General features: G+C 37.9%; 2 protein-coding genes across 3 annotated transcripts; one reads left to right on the top strand and one right to left on the bottom strand.

Moving 5' to 3' along the window:
- The first annotated feature begins 1701 nt into the window (after positions 1-1701).
- Positions 1702-3359, top strand: LOC149833775 (uncharacterized). Its single transcript, XM_090009214.1, is given in 4 exon segments — positions 1702-2011; positions 2184-2315; positions 2615-2924; positions 2927-3359. Coding segments are annotated over 4 exon segments (939 nt in total). The 5' UTR covers positions 1702-1714; the 3' UTR covers positions 3127-3359.
- A 100-nt stretch (positions 3360-3459) lies between these two features.
- LOC149833776 (protein transport protein Sec61 subunit beta-like) lies at positions 3460-13017 on the bottom strand. 2 transcript variants are annotated; one of them, XM_090009851.1, is made up of 3 exons: positions 12918-12977; positions 3976-4031; positions 3460-3874 (listed from the first exon to the last, which is right to left on the bottom strand). In XM_090009851.1, the coding sequence occupies exon 3, from the start codon at positions 3866-3868 to the stop codon at positions 3599-3601; it is 270 nt and encodes an 89-aa protein (XP_089865977.1). In that variant the 5' UTR covers positions 3869-3874; positions 3976-4031; positions 12918-12977; the 3' UTR covers positions 3460-3598. The 2 variants fall into 2 exon arrangements, with proteins under 2 accessions (XP_089865977.1, XP_089865976.1); XM_090009850.1 differs by lacking the exon at positions 3976-4031 and having other exon boundaries at positions 12918-13017.
- Positions 13018-23371: the final 10354 nt, after the last annotated feature.

Below are 23371 nucleotides of genomic sequence, written 5' to 3' on the forward strand. Positions count from 1 at the left end.
ATTTATTTTTTTGCTACGTGATTTTCATAAATCGCTACTCAATTTTGCGATTTGCCATTTTTTTCGCTACGTGATTTTCATAAATGGCTACTCGATATAGCGATTTACGAAAATCACATAGCAATTTGCCATTTATTTATTTTTTTGCTACATGATTTTCATAAATTGCTACTGGATTTTGCGATTTGCCATTTTTTTTGCGCGACGCGATTTTCATAAATTGCGATGTCGAACACCGCCCCCTTAAGCACGATCTTCGTCGTGATCAGGCTGTAGTCGCCAGCCATCCCGATGACAGTCTTGAGGTTCATGATGGGGAAGCCGAAGGCTGTACTCTATTGTAGGTGTACTGGAGGAAGATTCTGTTGTAGGTGTCCCTTGAAGGCGGAGGAGGAGCCGCCACAGTCCGTTGCCCACTGGACGAGAGCAGCATTCCGACCACTGCTAGTAGAAAAAGGATGACGATCACCAGCAGATTGCCGGCTCTTTGCCTCCCTTGATTTCTTCTCTAGAGAGAGAGAGTTTTACAGTGTTTTACGGAGAAGGAAGAAGAAGAAGATGACGACGAAAAGTTCAAACAGACATTTTTTATGACTCAGGTTCGTTTCGTCGGATCACTATCGGATCGCTGGTTCACCATCGTTTCGCTGGATCACTATCGGATCGCCGGCTAAGGTTCTTTTCGCTGTGTAGAATTTGAAGAGTCAACATCATCCTCAACTTTCTAGATGGAGAACATGTTTATCCTTTTTTTGAACCGTTTGTTTTCTTTTTTTTGAATGAAGAACATTTTTGTTATTTTCTCAAATCATCATTTTATGGCAAGAATAGCAAGAATAACAAGAAAAGGTACTTAAGTCTTTGTAACCGTACCAGACTCCGATGCTAAGTGATGTCAACATACACGGGAATACGAGCCTCATGTGCTTACATATGTGGCGTTCATTCGGACACCGAACACAGACGTGGGATTCAGTGAATCATAGGGGAGAACATACACCACCCACTCGCCAAGTTGACTGGACGGTTCATATTGTACTAGGAAGAACAAGACCATGATCCCTTCGCTGAAGGTTCATTCTGGTTTCCTTGTAAGACCACAGTCTTCCCATTTCCTAGCCTGTTATCTAGCTTCTTCAGCTCTTGCGACTGGAAAACTTTCCTGTTCAATGTACTATAGATCTCTTTGACGACAGTCCGAAATGCAGCATCTACATTGGATGAATCAAGAAACGATGTTTTCGTAAATAACAGACCTTGAGCCTCCCTACAGCCCTACCTTCCTCTGTACTTACCTCTCTCATATCCTTGAGATTAGACTTGTTCCCAACAAGTATGGTATTTCAAATTATAAAAGAAATAGTGGGTGCATTTCTTGTAATCAAATGCAACACAACAGAAGAGAGAGAGAGAGAGAGAGAGAGAGAGAGAGAGAGAGAGAGAGAGAGAGACTCACTTTGAAGTTAGTTGCGCCATCTACCAATGCTGTCCAAAAGTCTGCCGTCTACTAATGTCATATACAACTAAAGCACCAACAGCGCCATCTACCAATTTTTTCGTTTCCTAGTCGTTTTTCTCTCTCTTTTCTGTGTTTGCATATGATCCACTTGGGAATTAAGTTAATTCCCAACCAATTTGAATTCCAGAACTTGGACGTTCGAGTGCCTATTGATTTGTCTTGGAAATCAAGTCCAGGAGCCGGAACGCTTGGAAAATGGGGAAAGTATTGGATTTTCCCATTTCTTCCAACCACTTGTGTGTGACTTTGCATGGGAATCGTAATTCACAGGAAAGAGGAGAGGTCTTCTTCTTCTACAGGCCCAAGGTTGAAGGAGAAGAGGCGCACAGCATCGACGACGTGCAGCGGTTATACGTCGTGCTGCGTCCAGAGTCCGGTGAGCGTGCCGTCGAGAAGAAGCAGGCGTCGGACTCCGGAAAAGAAGGAAGCAAAAGCCAGGATGAGCAGGGTGGTGAAGCTGGCAAGGGGACAGAGGGTGGTCATGGTGAAGAGGTAAAGTTTTCTCAGATTCATTTCTCTTACAATAAAACTTGCAATGAAAAACTGATATCTTGACCCCAGTTGTTACTTTGAAGGTCAAGCCCTGGCAGTTGTCTGTTGCCACCTATACATTTCTCAAAACTCCAATATCTCGCTGAACTATATATGTATGAATTTGAATGAGGTGAATATTGAACAACCTCTCTTGAGGTTCATGGTGATTGGTAAGAAAAGCCTTCCTGATCCAAGCGAGAAAAGGAGGCCCAATTGGGGCTTTGTGAAGTTGGTGACAACCAAAATTGAAGATGTAAAGGAGGTAACACTATCGCCCTTCTCATTTTTATATTTACGTAGAGAAACCGCCCCCAAGATCAGAGACCTAACCGTGCCTACTGTACTGGCTGCATAAAACTTAATGGGCGTAAGTAACCCTTGCCCCAAGGGAGTCGCCATGCTTAGGCTTGCACAGGGGGTGACGCTCATGGGATTTGAATGTAGATAGACCGCCTGCCTAGCGACCTAGGCCCCATCCCACTAGGGTTTTAGGTTAAAAACATGATTTTGTGGAATCAAAGCTTACACAATCGAGTGATATTCTAAGCTAACATTCTGTGAATCACAGAGGAATATGATACCGCCACGAGGGGTCGCCGAACCAAGCCTCTGGTTAGAGCTCTAGCCGAAGGCGTATACCACATTCTGAAACATGTCTCCGACCGGAGAACTCACACTCACTTGGTCTACAAGGTCGAGTGCCAGACAGCAGACAAAGAAAACGAGTCGCAAGAGTCTTTCAATATTGGGAGACAAGCCTCATTTATCATACAGATAAAGAACCCCACCCAGCCTTCTCCAGCAAAGACCGGGATCCAGAACAAGAGAAAGGCCACTTTCCCAGCTCACCTGCAAGCTCAGCTCGGCTCCGGTGTTTCTGCCTGGCAGACCCGCCGGACTTCTTGAACTACGAGGGATGCGAATTCATACTGATCGCCGCTTAGGACGACATCGAGGAAGAGCTAGGACTGGAGTTCAAAGGTGAGAAGTGCGAGCCGTCCTCTCTGGACTTCATCAACATGTTTGGAGAAACTGCATCCCCTAAGCCCCTCATAGAAGGAACATGGGCCTAATGGCTGCTGTTATGGCTGTACTTTTTTTGTGCGTTGTGTATGTAGGTGCGGCATGGTTTGTGACTTCTGCTTTAGCCTGGAGGACGCACTAGCGCCCCTGCTTTGGAGGGAATTTTGTTTGTAGATAGTCTCCAAAAGTTTGAAAGGCACTTGGAAAGTTGTAGGTTGATGCCCCTTTTTGTATCATGGATTTCCATCAGACTTCCATGTAATGCCTAGTTTTCTCTTTGCTTTGCTTTGCTTGTTTTCTATTTTGCCTATTTCTCAACAATGAGAAGTGCGAGAAGAAGAACTAAAGATTAAGTGAAACTGGTATGAAATAAACTATGTTAATCAACTACAAAAAAAATGGGTTCGATTGCATCGTTTTGGTAGTCCATTGTCTTAATAGAGAAAGAAGAAAAACACCGATTCTAAAATAGAGTCCCATGAGTAGTATAGTTTGGAAACTCTGTCGGAAAGTCTGGCATCATCACTGCTGGGCTCTCCCCAAGTCCCTGGGGACAAAGTAAAATTTACCAATGACATGGAGAACAGCTACGAATGCTATAAACCCAATGCTCATGATGAGGACAACGTTGGGTGATATCTTGAGCCCAGGCGCATCATCTGTGTAAAACTGCAGCATGGTGTTGCCAGCAGTTCCTGCACTACCACTGCCTCCAGCTGGCCGCCTCCGACGCAAGCTTGCGGCTGCTGCTGCACTGCCCCTAGGGGGTGCCCCACCATTGGGAACCACCATTGTCCTCTGAAACACAATAAGGAGACGAAGACATACATGAAGACTTTCACAAAATAGATCAGCTTTCAAATTATAAAGCATGTAAATTGTAAAGGAATATGGAATACCGTTACAGTTGAATACAAGGATGATTTGGACCACTGTAGCAAATGATTCCTTCAACCTGGAGATGGTTTACATGATTCAAAAATCAAAATGTCCTTTTCTATTTGGCTTTACCCTAATTCAGAAATTGATGTAATCTTAAAGGTGCCTCGAGGATTACAATATTTATCTGGGATTCCAAGAGATAGGCGCTAGCTTGGTGGTTAATCAAAACTTGCTTAAAAGCTATTACATTCTTAATGTGAATTCTCAAACTCTTATTGAAATATGACAGCTGACACCTCAGAGGAAGAGCCTAGTGTGAAAAGAAGTAGTTTACGAATCTGGATTCAATCCAGACCCGTATCCATATAGTCATGTTATGTTGTAATTTTAACCTCTCATTAAAGGGTATTTTTGTACCCTAATTATTTTGTAATCACTTAATATATGTATTACTGAATAGATCAATCAAGATAACCATTTCAGCCATGACCTTCTTCAGCCCCTTTTTCTCTATCACTTGTTTTCTTTCTTGCGCAGGTAAATCTGGAGCTCGTCTTCTAACATGGTATCAGAGCAGTGTTGAAGCTAGGCCTGGGATTGCTTCTCCAAAAGAAGTGTCCAAAGAGATGGTCTTGAGTTCCAAGGCGAGAAATCTGTGAGTTCCAATCTACGTTCTTCCTTCCTTTAAATTTGGGTTCTTCCAATCTGCGTTTTCTCAGAATCCAAAACCCATCCTATTTCAATCTGTGTTCTCCTTTCTAAACCCAATCTGTGCTCGTTCTTCTTCCCTTTAAATACGTTATTCCTTCCTTTTTAAATCTGGGTTTTTCAAATCTGCGTCTTCTCAGAATCCAAACCCAGATCTTCTTCCAATCAGTGTTTTTCTTCTTTCTTTAAATCTGCATTTTTTTCTTCCTTCTCAGAATCCAAAACCCAGATCTTCTTCCAATCTGTGTTTTTCTTCTTTTTTTAAATCTGCATTTTTTTCTTCCTCCTATTGCTGTGTTTTTTAAACAGCGTTTTCTGTGCTTCAAGCGTCCACTTCTGAAACTTTCTTCTTCAAGAATCGGTAACGTGTCTCCACGTCGAAAAATCGATTCTAATTTTCTTCTTCCGTTGCCAACAATCCTTGCTTATTTTATGAAGGGATCATCGACAGGATCCTCTACTGCTAATCTGGTTTCATTTGAAATATTTTTGTTTCATATTTATCATTCTTATTATTACAGAAATTTTTGAAAACTAGATATACTCGTTCAACAAGGAACTGATTCAGTGTTGACATAATCAGACCTGTCATGTTCGCTGGCCACGACAGGATATAATTTTCCTGGTTTATTAACTTCTGCAAAAAAAAAAAGGCAGAATATTAAAAGTGGCTGATTCTTTCAATCGACTGAATCTGGTCCAGAGATTCTCTCTTTCCTTTTAACACCAGCTTCCTGTGTTTTTCTTCAATGGACTCTTCGCAACCACAAACAACTCTTTCTTCTAATTTTCTTAGTCAACTCGTCTATGAGAAGTTAAACAATACCAATTTCTTGACTTGAAAAAGACAGATTGTTCCATTCATAAGGAGCCAAGATCTCTCTGGACATTTGGATGGGTCAATTCCAACCCCTCCAGAGTTTATCTCGCAGGAAAAGGAAGATGGTAAAGGGGTATCTTCTAGTGCCTTTCTCAGAAATCCGGATTACATCGCTTGGATGAAGAGAGACCAAGCATTGGTGGCATACATCACTTCTACATTGTCGCAAGAGGTTCTTGTACTCATTCCTGATGATTGTTCAGCCAAAGAATTGTGGGACAAGTTACTTCAGACATATACGCAAATATCTGAGGCCAGAGTTGTGTTTCTTAAGCGAGAATTTCAGATGTTGAGAAAAGATTCCATGTTTATCATGGAATACTTAAATAAAATGAAGACCATCACAGATCAACTGGCTATTGTGGGATGTATAGTTAATGATAAAAATAAAGTACAACAAATTCTAAGTGGGCTGGGGCCAGACTATCATGTTCTTACAACGTCTTTGTTGTGTCTCCCAGAGCTCCCTAAGTTTGAAGATCTACGTGCAAAATTGTTGCAATATGAGATGAGTCTGAAGGGCTTCTCTGAATAAAATTGTGTGCAATCTAGGAATCAAGAAGTTCTTGCCACAGGGTTGATTTATGGCAGAGGAAGAGGAGGTGGTGCCCTTCGAGGCAAGAGTGGACAAGGAAGACTTGGTTTTGGGGGTCGTGGGCTACTTTCAAGTTTCAATGCCCAATGTTTCTTCCAATTAGCAAGGTCAAAGGCCCATTCCTACCTATTTTTTATGTAACAAAAGGGGACATATTAAAGCAAATTGTTGGTTCAATCCACAAAATAAAGGGAAATCTTCACACAAAGAGGCTAAGAAAGACATCGAAAACTCAAAAGCCGGGGGAGAAGTAAATGAGTTACTATTGGCAGCACTGGCGGGACTAAATATGAAGCAGAATGATAAAAGCACTTGGTATGTTGATTCAGGTGCAGCAACCCACGTTTCAAGTGATGCGGGTAAACTCCTAAACCCTATTTCTTATGTTGGTAGAAATAGTATAGTCACAGGAGATGAAACTCACCACTCCATCTCACACATTGAAAATGTTGTTATACCCATGTCTAAGTCTTTCCTCAAACTTTCAAATGGTTTTCATGCTTCAAATATTCAGAAAAATATTATTTTCGTCTCAAAACTTGTTGATGATATTAATGCCTCAGTTGAATTTACTCTCTCTTCTGTTTATGTCAAGGATCTTCGCACGGGAGAGACATTCGTTGAGGAAAAAAGACGAGGCAATATGTACATTTTTCAAGAAGATCCCTCCTCCATAGTTCATCCTTGAAGCTCTATCAGCATCCATCATTGGTTTCTTCTGAGTGTGTGTTTGCTATTTCTGAATGTAATAAGCCAATTCTTTGGCACGGTCGATTGGGTCACTATGGTAGTTATTTTATTGAAAAACTTGTCTCAAATAATTTGATTCCTAAGTCTAGTTTGGGTTCAGAAGCAAATGAAATAAAATGTTCGAGTTGTCATTTATGTAAGAGTCATGTTTTACCCTTCAATTCAATCAATAAAAGAGCTTCAAGGTCTTTTGAAATCATATGTTCTGATGTCTGGGGTCCTGCGCCAATTGCTTCTGGTTTGGAAAGTAGATATTACCTTATCTTTGTTGACAACTATTCACGTTATACTTGGATATTCTTCATGAAAAATAAATCAGAAGTCTTTGGATTATTTCAAAAGTTTTATTCCTTTGTCAAAAATCATTTCTCTGAAAACATTCTAATTTTTCAATGTAACAGAGGGGGAGAGTTCTCCTCTAGTGATTTTATTGAATTTCTCCAGCATAATGGAATAAGGAGAAGAGTGTCTTGCTCCCACACACCTCAACAAAATGAGATTGTTGAAAGGAAGCATCGATATATTATTAAGAGTGCAATGAACATGATGCACGATAGTAATCTCCCTATTACTTTATGGACAGAGGCATTTCACTCTACAGTGTATGTGATAAACCGCCTGCCTATGGCACTGTTGGAAAACAGATCGCCATACTTTACACTTTTTGGCATTCATCCTGATTACCATGAATTACGTGTTTTTGGGTCTGTTTGTTATGTGCACGTTGACAGCTCATTGAGGTATAAGTTTCAAGACAAAGCCTTGAAGTGTAGATTTGTGGGGTATGCGGATCACTATAAGGGGTATAGGTACTACGATCCTTCGAGCAAACGCATAAAAGTGTCGAGAAATGTTATTTTTTATTAGATGAACTTTGATAATCAACCAACTAACCCCTCTAGCTCATGGTCCAATGTTGAGGTATATCATCCATGGCTAAGCTCCAAGCTCTTTTCCAACATTAATAATGAATGCCTTCTGGACTGTAGTCAGAAGGAAACATGCGAGGAGTCAGAAGATGCATCACAATCAGAAGAGATTGTTGCACAACCCTCACAAACAAGAAGGTATAAGGGCATCGTCTACACCCGACGTGAAAAGGAACTTCCAGCCATCTCTACTTCCTGTCCAGACCTTAATGTACCTCCTACTTCCTCACAGACGTTGGTTGTCAGGAGGTCTACTCGGACTCGACACCCACTTGACAAATGGGTCAGCTACAAAAATTTCTCACTGGATTTTCAATTGTTTTTAACAGCCATAAACAAAGAAGATGAGCCTCTCACATTTTATCACGCTGTCAACTCAAAGAAGTGGATTAAAGCGAACAATGAAGAAATGGAAGCCTTACATGAATGTGGCACTTGGAAGGTTGTTCCCAGACCACCAAATAGGAATGTAGTTGGATCAAAATGGGTGTACAAGATCAAATATAAACCTGATGGGAGTATTGAAAGGTACAAAGTCAGACTTGTTGCCAAATGATTCACACAAGAGAAAGGGCAGGATTTTGATGAAACCTTTATTCCTGTTGTGAAAATGGAGACCATTCGAATTGTGTTGGGTCTAGTTGTTGAACATGGATGGACATTAAGTCAGCTAGATGTTAAAAATGCCTTCCTGCATGGAGATCTAAAGGATGAAGTTTATATGGAACAACCAGCAGGCTATACGGAACAAGATGCTAATTAATATATGTGTAGATTAAAAAGAGTGATATATGGCTTGAAATAGGCATCTCGTTCTTGGTTCGAGAGTTTTTCGCTTGAAATACAAAGACATGGCTTCTCTAGATCTCTTCTTGATCATTCATTATTTATCTACAAGAAGCAGAGTGTGACCACACTCCTATTGATATATGTAGATGACATCATCATTACAGGAAACTGCGAAACTCATATTGAGGAAGTAAAGAAATGGTTGAATCACAGATTTAAAATGAAGGATCTGGGAGATCTACGATATTTTCTTGGGGTGGAAGTCGACAAGACATGCGATATTCTTACTTTCACTCAACACAAGTACAAAGTGGATATTCTCAGTAGAGCAGGTATGATGAATTGCAAACCCTCGGCAACCCCAAGTGTCATACATCAGAAAGTGAGCTCTAAAGAGGGAGATTTATATGAAGATCCTACTAGATACCGCAATATAGTAGGTATGTTACAATACCTAACATTCACTCGACCTGACATAGTATATTCAGTCAATCAAGTATCTCAATTTATGCATGAGACTCGTACAACAAATATGGAAGCGGTTAAGAGAATACTAAGATATCTGAAAGGCACTGTCGGCGATGGACTTGTATACAAAAAAGGTGGGCTGAATCAAGGAGCACATGAGGTCATTGTTTATGTTGACGTTGATTAGGTAGGGGATCTAGATGAACGTCGATCAGTATCTGGTTATTGCAGTTTTCTTGGGTCAAACCTAGTTTCTTTGAGCAGTAGAAAGCAAAAGCCATAGCTAGATCGAGCACAGAGGCCGAATACAGATCGATGGCTGCCGCGACTGCAGAGGCTACATGGATAAGACACCTCCTCACAGAGATAGGAGAATCGATTGCTCGATCACTCTTACTATGTGACAACCAAAGTGCTATCAATATGTCCTTCAATCCTATTTATCATAGTCGGGCAAAACACATTGAGATAGACCAACATTTTGTAAGGCAAAAGGTTAAAGAAAAAGAAATTGAGCCCAATTTTGTCCGAACAGAAGAGCAAGTTGCAGACATATTCACAAAAGGATTAACAAAGGACAGATTTTGGATGTTAAAAGGCAAGTTGTTCATGATCCAAGATCATGTACAACTTGAGGAAGGGTGAAAAGAAGTCGTTTACGAATTTGGTTTACGGATCTGGATTCAATCCAGACCCGTATCCATATAGCCGTGTTATGTTGTAATTTTAACCTCTCATTAATGGGTATTTTTGTACCCTAATTATTTTGTAATCACATAATATATTATTACTGAATAGATCAATCAAGATGAACGATTTCAGCCGTGACCTTCTTTAGCCCCTTTTCTCTATCACTTGTTTTCTTTCTTGCGCAGGTAAATCTGGAGCTCGTCTTCTAACATAGTGCTCTGCACAACCCAAATTTTTAGTGGATATGGACTTAATGCAATTCTTTATTTTCTTTAAGTCATATGCTGGCCTACAGAAGTTGATAAAAGGATTGCTAATATGAAGAAATCCTTTGATAAGGAGCTCCTGCATCAGAATAGACCAATAAAATTGTGATGGAGCTATCTTATCAAGTGGATCATGATACTGCGGGTAACATGAGTGTTGAGATAACTGGAATTATTCTTCTCTTTCTTAAAGAAGGTAACTCAAGATTGTTCAGTTATTGAATTTTCCTCTTTGGCAACAACTTATTCTAACCTGGAAGCAGAATGTCATGGTTGTAACGTAGTCTAATCATAACAATTTAGTTTATAACCTGAAAGCTATGGGTTGAACTAACTATTTACTGAAGAAGAAAGCGATGACGGATTAGCCAATCTTGGAGGAAGGAGTGCTGTAGCAAAAGTTGCCAGAATAGGAATCATAGGCTAAAACTTTAAGGCTTTTGATATCCATAGAGAAGGAAGCACAAGGCTTTAGCTAAGAGTGTTCATCAATGGTGAGAAACATAGAATTACATAGGACACGAGGCAAAAATCAAGGTTCAATTTTGCCTGTTGAAAACCGTATATACACAAGACAATGAATTTTATCAATTAGAATAATCAACAGACATGGTGCAAACTACATTTGAGTTGGGAATCACTAAACAGTTACGGCCAAGCTAGGATTTATTATAGGCTTAAGGTTCTAAACCTGGGCATAACTTCATAAACCAAGGATGTCAACTATGTCATGCATTCATGATCTTTTATTTTGTTCTATCGGTTTCCTTCAAATATATCAGTTCAATCAGCTTACTTCTATAATTGAAACGGTCAGTTGTTTAAAATTTTAGATTCAAAGGGATGAAGCAGGCCATAGCCTTTTTCTTTTGATGAATGAAGTTGTTTCAACATGGATAACAATGTCTAAAGACTCTAAACTTATGGTATGCCTCCTACATGGACATAAAATGGACACCTACCAGTCAAAAGACGATAAAATAAGAACGTAAAAACGCCATAAAAAAACAAAGAATATATCAAAAAGTTTGAGGCTAAAGTACGAGGAGGTAAAGTAAACTTCCATGTAAAATAAATTACAGAAATCTGGTTTCCACAGGCATCAAGAAAATGCTGAATTCCAGTGTGTTCATCAAGAATTATATGCGAAAAGAAAATAAGAAACACAATAAAACGGATAGGATGGACTACAATCAGAAAAACAGAAGAATATATGTGAGTGTGCGCATATGAGAGAGAGAAACGCAATAAATGGTGATGGCAGTGAGAGACATTTTGCTATATGAATCAGAGAAATTTTATTCATGAAAGATGGATCGTCAAGGTGAGGATCAATTGTGTTCCGTAGTAACTTCCCATCCGGCCAGTAGAACATCCATCATCAAATGAAAGTCTAGACTTTGAACTCTGAACTTTACAAAGTTATGCCTATGAGTCTATGACAAATGTGGGAAGAAATAAAAGAAGGAAAAACTATAGTGGCTGTAATCAGGCATAAAAGATATATAGCATGGGATGTTTTAATGTGGAAATAAATAACAGGCAGAGGTTAGTAATAGCCGCTTAACTGCTTCTTTCTATTATCTCTGTCAGATATGGCAATTTTACTCCTTGGGCGCTTCAATAAACTGCAGTTTTTAGTTCTAGAGCGTCTGATACTTTTGGAGTTTTGACACTCCACAAGACGCTTTTGGAGTTTCAACACCCCACAACCAGCAGATACCCAGGAGTTAGCCTTAGAGCATCTTTTTGGACTTTTTATGGTTGAAACATACATTTTGCAGATAATTTTCCACTTCTATCTAAAACTAAAAGAGTACCTGTGATATGGTTTTGAAAGCATATATTCATGATTTGATCTGACCATCGATTGAAAACGCCCTTTTCAGAACATACAGGCGGGTCAACGAATTGTCTTCCAAACAGCTAAAACCCTATAAACATATCTTTCAGCTTTCCTCGATAGATGTCGTGCTACAAGCTCTAGTACCTCTTTTTCCTCTCCCTCCACTATATAAATCCACAGATTTCAAAGGTATTACTCCCTATTTTTTTTTGTTCTTTCTCCTATTTTCTTATCAAAGAAATACGGAATTTCCTTGTTCCTTTTACCCCAGAACTTTATGGTAGGATATGGATTCCACTTTGAAATTCCAAGTGTGTATAGACACGAAACTTCACCAACTTTCAGCAGGAAATCCAATCCATTCACAATTAATGAACCAGTGCTCCCTATTAAAACAACAATAAAACACCAAAGGGCAAAATTTAATTTGCTCTTGATCAAAATCCAAGACCCAAGCACATTCCTGTATGCTCTTTAATCGATTCAACAAAAAATTCTATCAAGAAACCCCTAAAAAACACACAATTTTTTTTGCAGCGTCCTTTAGTCACTGCCCAATCCCATCGTCTTCCTCTAATCACCGACCATCGATCTTCTGTAATGCACAAATCTAGCTCCCCGTGATTTCCAACTCCAAAACAAAAGGATCACTTCATATGGATCGATTAACAAACCGATACAAGAAATAAAGAGACTCACACCAAAACATAAAGAAAAACAGAGCGATGGAGGTGAGACAAGAAATAAACAAGCAAAAGTCGACCCAAATCCTCCCTTTTTCTCTTCCTACTTCATAAATTCAACGTCGTTTCCACCATCGAACTTCCATAAACTAAATTTTCTCACAAATTCATCCGCCGATTCCGCTTGGTCCAACTAAAACCCGTACAAAATTTTGCATATTTTACCAATAAAAAAAGAACAGAAAAAGACAGAAAACGAGATCAAAGAAAAAAAAAGGGAATTCAATTTAGAGTGTGTTTTGAGACAATCGATCCCATGAAAACGATGGAAGGAATCGAGATCGAACGGACTCACCGTGTGAATCAGACGCCGGAAACCACGCGAATTCCACCGGAAGATCTTTCGACCGCAACGAGAAAACCTAGGACGGGAGAAGAGAGACTTGCTGTTATATGGTAAATCGGGTTTCGGTATGGATCCCACCCGTACCAAACCCTCTACAGTTCACCGTTTGGTGAGAAGGTCAATTAAAACCTGACTCAGATCCAAAAGGTCCAGTTACTATATGGATCCAGGTATGAAATGTGAAATTTCACACCAAACTCAGATTCGACGAGAGTTTCGATTAAGATCCGTTCGGGTCTCTCTCTCTCTCTCTTTATATATATATATATATATATATATATATATATATATATATATATATATATATATATATATATATATATATATATATCCAGCGTAAATCAGGTCTAGTTCATGTTCATGTAATCCTTTGTAGGACTCGGGTATGATCTTTTTATTTTTAATGCCAGATTTGAGTATGAACTCGGTACCTGCACTTCAAAGTCAGATTTAAGTTTGGATTCACTCGAGTTCAAACTAGATCGGACCCGTGGATACCTTTAATTGGCAGATCAAAGGACCGATTAAGTGCCATTAGGGATGGCATAGGATCGGGGAAGAAGTGGGGATCCGTCCGAACTTGCCCCGTTTGGAGTGGGGATGAAGGACACAAAACGAAAAATAGATTGGGGATAGAGGTGAAAATAAAAACCCATGCGGGAATAGAAGCAGGAATGGACTTACACTTTTTTCTTGCTCTGCCCCACCCCTGTTAATGAAAGGACTAAAATACGTATAGTTGTTTAATAAAATTATATATAACTCCTATATATATATTTCTAATACTAAGTTTTTAACCCTAAAACCTAAAATGACCCTTTCAGTTTCTGCAGCTCTTCTTCATCTCATTCTTCATCGTCGTGGTCAACCTTTTCAGATTTCTCTCAATGCTTCTTGTGCTGTTATGTGTGACAACTTGACCCTCTTGACAACTCGGTCTATCCTTCTTCTTTTAACGAACGCGGTGGTAGAAGACATGAACGGTAAATTTAGTGAGACGAGGGAATGCAAATGAAAATGAGACCAGAGCAAGTTACTATTTTGAGACAGGGCAGGGGCAGGGATCTAAACCTTGTCCCCTGCACCCACCCCAGTTCACTGCCATCCATAAGTGCCATGCATTTGCAATTTTTCACCCCCGTTGAACCAGATGAACAAATGACTTGTTGTTGTACCATATTTGGGCTTATTGAGGTTGAAAATTTGTGTCATCACTTGTGAAGAATTTTTTAATGTCATATTGTAATTCTTTGTCATAAGGTTACAATGGGTTACATGATATGTGAATATGCAACATGATGTTATGATGGCATGCATGAATATGTGGATGTTCATGAATGAGCTTGTGATTTAGAAAAATCAATGTGGTATCATAAGTGCACGAATATGTATGGCATGTGATAATATTGTGTTGTAAGACATGAAAAATATGCATGCATACGAGATCGCTCGTGAACGAACAAGGGATTGAAAAAGAACTCATGATGGTTAAAAGTGTACAAAGTTATGAAAAATACATGTACACATAATAATCTAGTTATCACCTTCATAGGCAAGATGCTCGATTGGTTTAAAGGTATTGAAGCATATTGAATGAGTTATACCCTAGAGGGGTACTTGAGTCATTTGACCATGAAATGCTCTATAGGCATATGTGATAAAAATGCATTGAACTCTTGTTTTAATAAAAATACCCTATAACTCAATTAGACTCGGGCTTACCTTAGATAAAGTATGTACTACAAAACAAGAGTTGGAAGCCTTGACTGAACAACAAATACTTCAAATAAAATAATTATCCCCTTGCGAAGTAGCTTAGTCATCGATGTTGCTATCTTAGAGAAGTCCTGAATAATTCTTTGATAATATCCGGTAAGACTAAGAAAGTTGCGGATATTCGATACGCTCTTAGGTTGTTTCCAGTCTGAGACTAATTCCACCTAATACAGTTCAAAAAATACAAGATTTAAATAAGTTAGGCTACAAATCCTAAGGAGAATTTTCCTCAAAACATATTCATCAAGGTGAATTTAACTTAGCAGGGTCCATTGACACCCTGTCTTTTGTGATCACATGTCTCAAAAACATCACAATAGTTTTTTTATACTAAATCCTCATAATTATCTCTACGTATTCATGTTTAGCTTATGCTTTCTTTATAATTGATTCTTCCTCTCTGACCATTTCCTCCTTTTTTTATCATTTTATGTGATTTTTTTTTTTGATGTATGTTTTGGTGGAAGCCTTCTGGGGTTAACAAACGGTGATGACTAATTAGTTGTGTTAAGAGACAAGAAATTTATGACATGTATGTTGATTATGCCTTATTTTTGTACTTTTTTTGTGCTTCTTGATGTGTTTTGGGGTCGTGTTTAGTGTTTTGTGGTTCATGTTTGTTAGAGATGCCTAATGCTTACTAGGAGGGGACTCATAAAGCTGACCTCATGTAGTTGGGATAAGGCTCGATAACGATGATGATGGTGAGTTACTGGAGATGATCATGCAGTATTTCTATTCAAATGATCAAGTCTCTAGTATTTTTTGTGTTTGGTGTCACCAAGGGTATGTCTTTAGGATATGAGTAAAGCCAATTGTTTAATTCCTTCTAAAGAATTCGGGGGCGAGACAAGTTATAAAACCAAAAAAAGATCAGGGAAAGACGATTCCTTAAATTGCAAAACTGTCTTCCCTCATTCTCGTCGCAGGGGGGTTGAGAATAAACCTCGCCCTCCACGATCGCCAGGTGGGGTGAGGTTTATCCTCACCCACCGTTAGGACTCTATAAAGGGCCCTCACGGTGAGCCTCTCTGCCCACTTGACACAGAAAGAGAGAGAGAGAGGAAGAGTTGCAGAGAGCGAGAGAGAGAGAGTAAAAAAAAAAGGGAGAGAGAGAGAGAGCGTACCTTGAGAGCGGTAGGAAGGAGGAAGGTAGTTGTCGGTGACCACCGCAGGTATGCCTTTTATTTTCTTATTCATCCTCCCTATTTCGTTCGTTTAGAGACTGACAACCATAGTTGCCGACAGGTTGCAGAAAAAAAAACACAGACAACAAAATCGGCAGCCATGGTTTCCGACCTTGTTGCCGACAAAGAGTGTAACGCCCCAAGATATTAGAACCTTTAAAAATGTGTAAAAATTAAAAAAATTCTTTTTCCTTTAAAATAAATAGTGAAAATAATTTTTAGCCTTCGGTTTAAAACCTCAGACGGAATACACTTCACAAATCACAATAAGGAAAGACATAATTAAATTTAAACCTGCATAATTTACACAGTCATTTATATAATGTCCAGACAATTAAAATATTTAGGATTAAAATTTTAAAATAAATTCTAATGTAATCTCAGGATCTTGAAAATCTTGATTCTTTGATACCGCTCATATCCAGTATCTATTGTAATATAAGGTGCTCCATACCTGAACCTGTATTCTCCATAAAACAGGGTCAGGCTTATAACAACCTGATAAGTAAATACCAATTACAGGTAACTTTAAAATATCAAATCATATTCAAGAATCATGATTTAACTCTACTTATGCAATTCAAATTTTGATCATGAAAACTAAGCACAAATATATTCAGTATCAAGCAAGTAATGACTCATATATTTAAAACAAATAATAATTCACGTATTTAAAGCAAATAATGACATTGCCCACTATTTTACAAGTAGTTATTCGTTATTAGAGATTTTGTTTCAATATTTATTAATCTTGTAGGTATGCACTGACCACTAATCATTATACAACCAAGACCATCTAGGGGATTATTATGCCAATTTGTATTTTCATTACCCCATATGACTAGTGCACGGATCCTCAAGAGAACGGCTTGCAACCGAGAGAATTTTTCTCAAGGGTTACTCAACACTTTGCTTAGGGATGGCAGTGGACCGGGGTGGGGTGGGGGACAAGGTCTCCACCCCCGCCCCATCTCAAAATATGAATCCCCATCTCCGTCCTTACCCCTGCCTCGTCCCCGCCCCATCCCTCTTCTCCCATCTTCAGTCTGCTCCCCCTTCACCAATATGAATGTCTTCTATTGACAGCCCTGATCTTGTCTCTGCTGAATTCATTGAACATCTAAAGGACTCACCATACGCTAAAACATCTAAAGGACTTATGATACACTAATAAATCAAAATCTACACCTCAGGAAGACCACTGTTAGTACCAGACGATACCAACCCAGGTTGTCTGCCTGAGTATCAGATCATTTCCTTTATGAAGTATATGTGCAGTAACACCACCATCTTGTAACTTACTTAATAAAATCAACAAATGAAGCCAACCTTCACAGAACAACAACAAGAGAAGAGACAACCCTCTTTATGGCCATGGGAATCTCCGACAACACCAACAGAGCCACGATGCAAAAGACCAAAAAAATAAAAAAACAAAGATATTTTATTAAGAAAATTTATTTACATATCACACAATGGAATATAAGGCAAACTTGCAAACAATAGGTTATAAAAATATAACATTTAGATCACATAAAAATTAGGCATTTTCACATCTATAGAAACAAGTTCAGAAACATACCAGATCTCGACAAGGTGCAAGAGCATAGAAAAACTCCGCCATAAGATCCATTGAACTGATTGAATACAATGTATTTTCATTCCACAGGCAGAAAGTAAGTCCTCTGATTTCTTTTGTAGTGAATAACCCTTATAAACATTGCAAGCTGGATCACTGACATGAATAAACTTATGATCTGTTTTCCTCATTCAAATAGAGCAAAAAAATCCATTTACCTTCTCTTCCTCTCCTCTGGACGACGACGACTTCGACGGATAAAACATAGGGTTAGTAAGAGAAGAGTATTTATGAAGGTGGGTATTTTGTAATTTTATTTTTTGATTTCGGGTATTTTAGTAATATCATTAACGGGCGGGGCGGGGCGGGGATGGGGCGGGACGGGGGAAAGTGTCGGTCCATCTCCGCCTCCATCCCTGAATGAGGATGGATTTTAACCTCCGTCCCCGCCTCCATCCCCGTTTTATACCCTTCATCCCCGGTCCAAACGGGGTGAGGTGGGGCGGGGCTCCGCTTTCTCCTGGTTCACTGCCATCCCTAACTTTGCTATAGATGCATCCTGAAACTTTTGCAGAACTTGGAGCAGTTACTTACCTCAAACTCCCAAAAACCTTGAGTGGTGGAAGACCCATGGGAATCTATAGCTCCCAAAAATAATATAACAATATCACTCCTGGCTGTACCACTACCCCTTCCAAGGTAGGTTAATCCTGAATGGGCCTGAAAGGTTCTTTTATAGGACTTAGTATTTTCAAAACTAGGCTCAATAGCTAAAAAACACATTTAAAATAAACACTACGGTCATATGTACCCAACTCATCCAATGTTGCTATGTAAAAATACACATTTAAGTTTGTGTGCAGACATGACTTATACAGCAAATGGGCGCCTTATTGTACATTTTAGGTTTAGAAAACTTGCACAATAAAAACTTTTAAAAATCAACATGCTACACCACAATCACTCTTTTTATTAAAATTCAAAAATTGTTTAAGCCTTGACTATTGCTTGGCCATGACACTTTATAAAAGTTTGGACGATTTTAGTTCAAACTCATAAAATTTGAAATCTTGCCATTCAAAGTTGGTATTTATTTATGCATATGCTAAAATATGCATATGATCATAAATAGAATTTTAAATAATCATGCATGCATCAAAAACATGTCTAATATAAAAATTATAAGATTTTGATAGAATAACTTACTTTACTTTAGAAAGAATTGAGATGAAATAAATCATTGGCGCTTCCAATTTATTCTGGCAAGAATTATATTATATTACATTATATATTCTTTTGCTGGATTTTGAGTGGTGTCTGTTCTACAAGATTAAAGAATACCTATTTTAAAAAATTGTTAAAAATTAAAAGCTATTTAAAAATAATCTTAAAAATATTACAAGAATTTTCATAGAGTTTCCTTTGTGATAACTTGAATATTTGAAAAAGGGTTTGGACTTGAATTCGAGTTATAAAAATTTGAACATGACTTTGCGTCACAAATATTTTTATAAAAGTTTTTCAAAAAAATTGACTCGAATATCTAAAAAGGATTTTGAAATTATTTTAAAGAGTCTCCTTTATAAAATTCATTTTTTTTCAGGAATATCTAGAAAATTTTTGCCATAATTTCTACTAAATTAATTCAAAATTTCTAAATTATCAGAAAAGTTTTTGCAAGAATTCTGATTAGAATAATTCAAAATTTCTAAAAAAATTTGATTTTTTTTATCAAAATTACTACTATACTAATGTTATTTTTCAAAAATCTTTTAAAAAGATTTTGCCAGAACTTTTGTTATCATAGTTTTACTTTTCAAAAATCTTTTAAAATTTTTTTGCCAGAACTATTATTATAGTAGTTCTGAGTACTTAAAAATATTTAGAGAAATTTTAACAGAACCTCCCCTGTGTAGAGGCATGGTTGGATCAAATTTTGGCAAAATTACCAAAATTTAAATCTAGAGAGGAGTCCTAGGGTTTTAGGGGGAGAATAGAAGGTCATAAAATTATAAATTTGAATCTAAAAGAAGGATTTGGGTACTAATCTGATTTAGAAAATTTGGGCAGCGCTTTCGTGATCCAAATTTGATTTTTCTATTAAATTTAGCAGAACTCATGCAGACAACACTTCTGAAGTCAATTCTAACCCGTCAGAACTCCTATGAAGGAACAACTCTCATCTGCAGAGAGAGGGAAGAGACTAGAAGGGGTTTGTCAGAAAAAAAATAGTTTCAACGAAGGTTCGGGTTTGAATTCTAGAGAGAGAGCTCTCGTTCAAAACATGGGAGAGAGAGAGGGGGGTGAAAGGGTATTTATAGGGGAGAGATGAGGTGCCTCCCTGTGGGCCCCACTTCAGGTGACACATTACTTTTTAAATAAAAAATTATTTTCTTATGACATTTGTCAGAAAAGAAAAGTGGTTGCGTGTCACCTCCTCACTGTAAAGTGACACATGTCTCTCATGGTTTTGGAAAACCATGGCTGCCCATGGTTTTGGGATTGTGGTTTTTCCAAAATCATGGTCTCTCAATAAAATAATATAAAATATTAATTTTATATTATATTATATTTTCTATTTTTTTATAGCTAGTCTAACCGTGATCAAATCCCATCTTTCAAAAATACCATATGGAAATTTGAAAGTTACTCTTTTATTATTTGGTAGTTCAAAATTTTACTAGACCTACCATTAGGGGTGGCAAATTACTGTTTTGCCCCTAGAAAATTCATTAATTTCTTGAAAATGTCTCCAAAATTTTTACCTTTTTACCCCTATATAGTTGGGGATTTTACCAAATGATGCCACTGGATTGGAAAATTATCATTCTGCCCTTAACAATTTAATTAATTATAAAAATATCCCTGAATTCCAGATTTTGAGTAATTCTCTTTTTGAATTTGCCAAAATTTCAAATATAGGTTCGAATCTTTGTTTAGATCCAATAGTTATTCAAAAATCAAGGTTTTTAGACCTTAACTCATATCCAAACTGGTTAAAAATTCATCAAGACTTGATTTTTCAAAATTTATTAAACATTGACACCTTTCGCCTTATACCTAACTGCAGAACCCTAGGTCGGCCGTTGTGCAACCCAGGCCGAACCAAGCAATCTAGGTGTGACCCCGACCGAACCAAGTTAAAAAAAATGGTCAGCCGAATTGGTCTGATTTGGTTATACCGAATCAAACTGACTCAATTGGATCAAACTGGTCTAGGTGTGAACCTAAACCAGGTCAGGTCTGACCAAGACCGACTCGGTGTGGTTCAGTCCAGATAGAGTCTGTCAATGGTTTTGTACTAAACTCGGTTGACCGAACTGGTTTTGATCGAGTCAAGTCTGATAGGGTTTCAGTTCCTTATTTGGATCTGGTTTGATCTGGACCAGACTAGATCTTGGTCCAATTCAATCCAATAAGTCTGGATAGATCCAAGTTGAACCGGATCTAGAGAAAAAATTGGTCTGGATATGGTATAGAGTAGATTGAACAATACTAGATCCAATTCAAAATTGGATTTGAATCCAGGTCAGAACTAGATTGGAATCTAGTTCAAGACTCTTCGGATCAATTCTAGATCCATATCATAATTGGGTCTGGATCCAGTCTGATAGTTCTAGACCCAGATAAGAGCTAGATCTTGATCCAATTCATAGCTAGATGGATCAGATCTAGATCAAAATTGGGTCTGAATCTAGTTTGACAGTTCTGCACCCAGATCAAAGCTAGATCTGGATCCAACTCATAGCTGGATGGATCAATTCTAGTTCTAGTCTGACAGTTCTTTACCCAGATCAGAGTTGGATCTGGATCCAACTCATAGTTGAATGGATTAGTTCGGATCCAGATCAAAATTGTGTATGGATCTAGTCTGACAGTTCTTGATCCATATTAAAACTGGGTCTGGATCCAATCTGACAGTAACAGATTCAGATCAAAACTGGATCTGGATCTAGTTTGTGATTTATTATAAATTTTAAGAATCCTATTGAGTTTTTAAACCAAACCCAGATGAGTCAGGTCAAATCATAAACCTAGTATTCTAAACTTAAATTAAACATGTTTTGACCTACGATGAGTCAGGTCAAATCATAAGAGTTGAAATAATCAAATTACTCATTGGGTGTACCAATATCTGATTAAGTAAAATGGGCATAACTTTGCACTCTGAATTCAAAATTGAGTGAGGTTTGGTACGTTAGACTCATATCATAGAGGAGAATCTTCTTCTCTTATGATTCTGGTCAAATTAGAGGCCAAAAATTTAAGGTTTGACGAGTAGACTCAAGAGGGGTATTTTAGTAATTTTAAAAAATATAAAAAAACATGTGTATTAATATGAACATGCTTATGTGATGATCAAATTTTATTATTAGAGTCACTTAAGACTCAATTGCGACCAAAGTGCAACATTCGTATTCGAGGTAAGAGATATTATAAGTAATCTTAGTTGTGAACAAATTATATTACGTTGTATATTATTATTGTAGTTGTATATTAGCATATTTAGAAATATAGCTCTTGAGTGTGAGCATGATGTATATAAAATGACTATGCATGAGATTATTGCAATGGAATGTTTATATGCACACATTAATCATAATATGTCATGCATATTAGAAAGAGATTATTTTATGATAACATCTCTACGTTATAATCTTTAAATAACATCCATAATAATGAGATTGTGATTAGCCTTGAGTTTCTTGAATCACTCTTTGTTTGTTCATAAAGGTAAAGGCTATATGATTGTTCATGTTATTTATCTTAATGATATAATTGTTATAGAAAGTTCAAACAGTCGCATCAAGAAAATAAAAAGAATGTTGAACAAATGCTTCAAAATAAAGGATTTAGGTCAGTTAAAGTATTTTTTGGGTGTTGAAGTTGATAGAAAGAAAGATGGATTAATTATGATTCAATACAAAAATACAACTAACATGTATGAATGATTGCAAACCACAACTTACTCCTGCACTAATACACCAACGGCTCAATGTTGATGATGGAGATATATATGAGGTTCCAACTAGATGAGAATACTTCAGTACCTCACCTTTACAAAACTCCTTGAGGCAGCCACATATTGCAGAACATGAGATGGGCCATTGTTGTGTCAGATAAACGTCTGTTTGCAGACTTAGTGTGTGTGTGTGTGTGTGTGTAGACGCACACACGCATTAGGATCTCTATGCTTCATTCTAAGTGTAATTTTTCTGTAACTTTCTTCAAATGCTTATCAGCTTAATATCATCTACATTTGCAAATTATCTACTGTGCCTTGTAGCCAACATTTATCTTGATTGTACATTTAAAGCTGTTCAACAACTTTATTTCTTGCAAGTTTTTTTCTTTTCTTTTGAACGACTTTATCCAGTCAGAAAACTACAATGAATTAAGATAGCCAGTCGCTGACAGCTATGTGTGGTCATTGGGCAGTCTCAGGCCACTCCCGTTAGAGCCCAGCGTCCTGACCCAACTTTTGCCTGGCCTGGCTAGGCCCAGGTCTAATCGATCTCAGGCTCAACACCCAAGCCCATGTATGTGGATGACCTAGCTGAAGTCTGGCAGGTGAGACCTTGTCATCCTAACTTAAGCGTGGCTTTGTCTACTGTTTGGACCAGAATAGGTCTGAGTAACATCTGGTTTCGAGCAACACAGGCAGTTTAAGCCCAAGCCATTTCCATTATTTGCTTATGTATACAAAAATAAAAATAACACGATCATAATCTTGAGCAGTATTCACTTAATCTGGTTAGCTTTAGGCACTGTTCCAAGCGTTCAAGGCTTTTTATTTATGAGAGCATGTGTATATGATACTTGAGCTTCTGACAAAGATGTAAAAAGAATTAACAACCAAA

This window comes from Nuphar pumila, chromosome 6 (genome assembly GCF_984573655.1).
Source record: "Nuphar pumila chromosome 6, dmNupPumi1.hap1.1, whole genome shotgun sequence".
Taxonomy (NCBI): domain Eukaryota; kingdom Viridiplantae; phylum Streptophyta; class Magnoliopsida; order Nymphaeales; family Nymphaeaceae; genus Nuphar; species Nuphar pumila.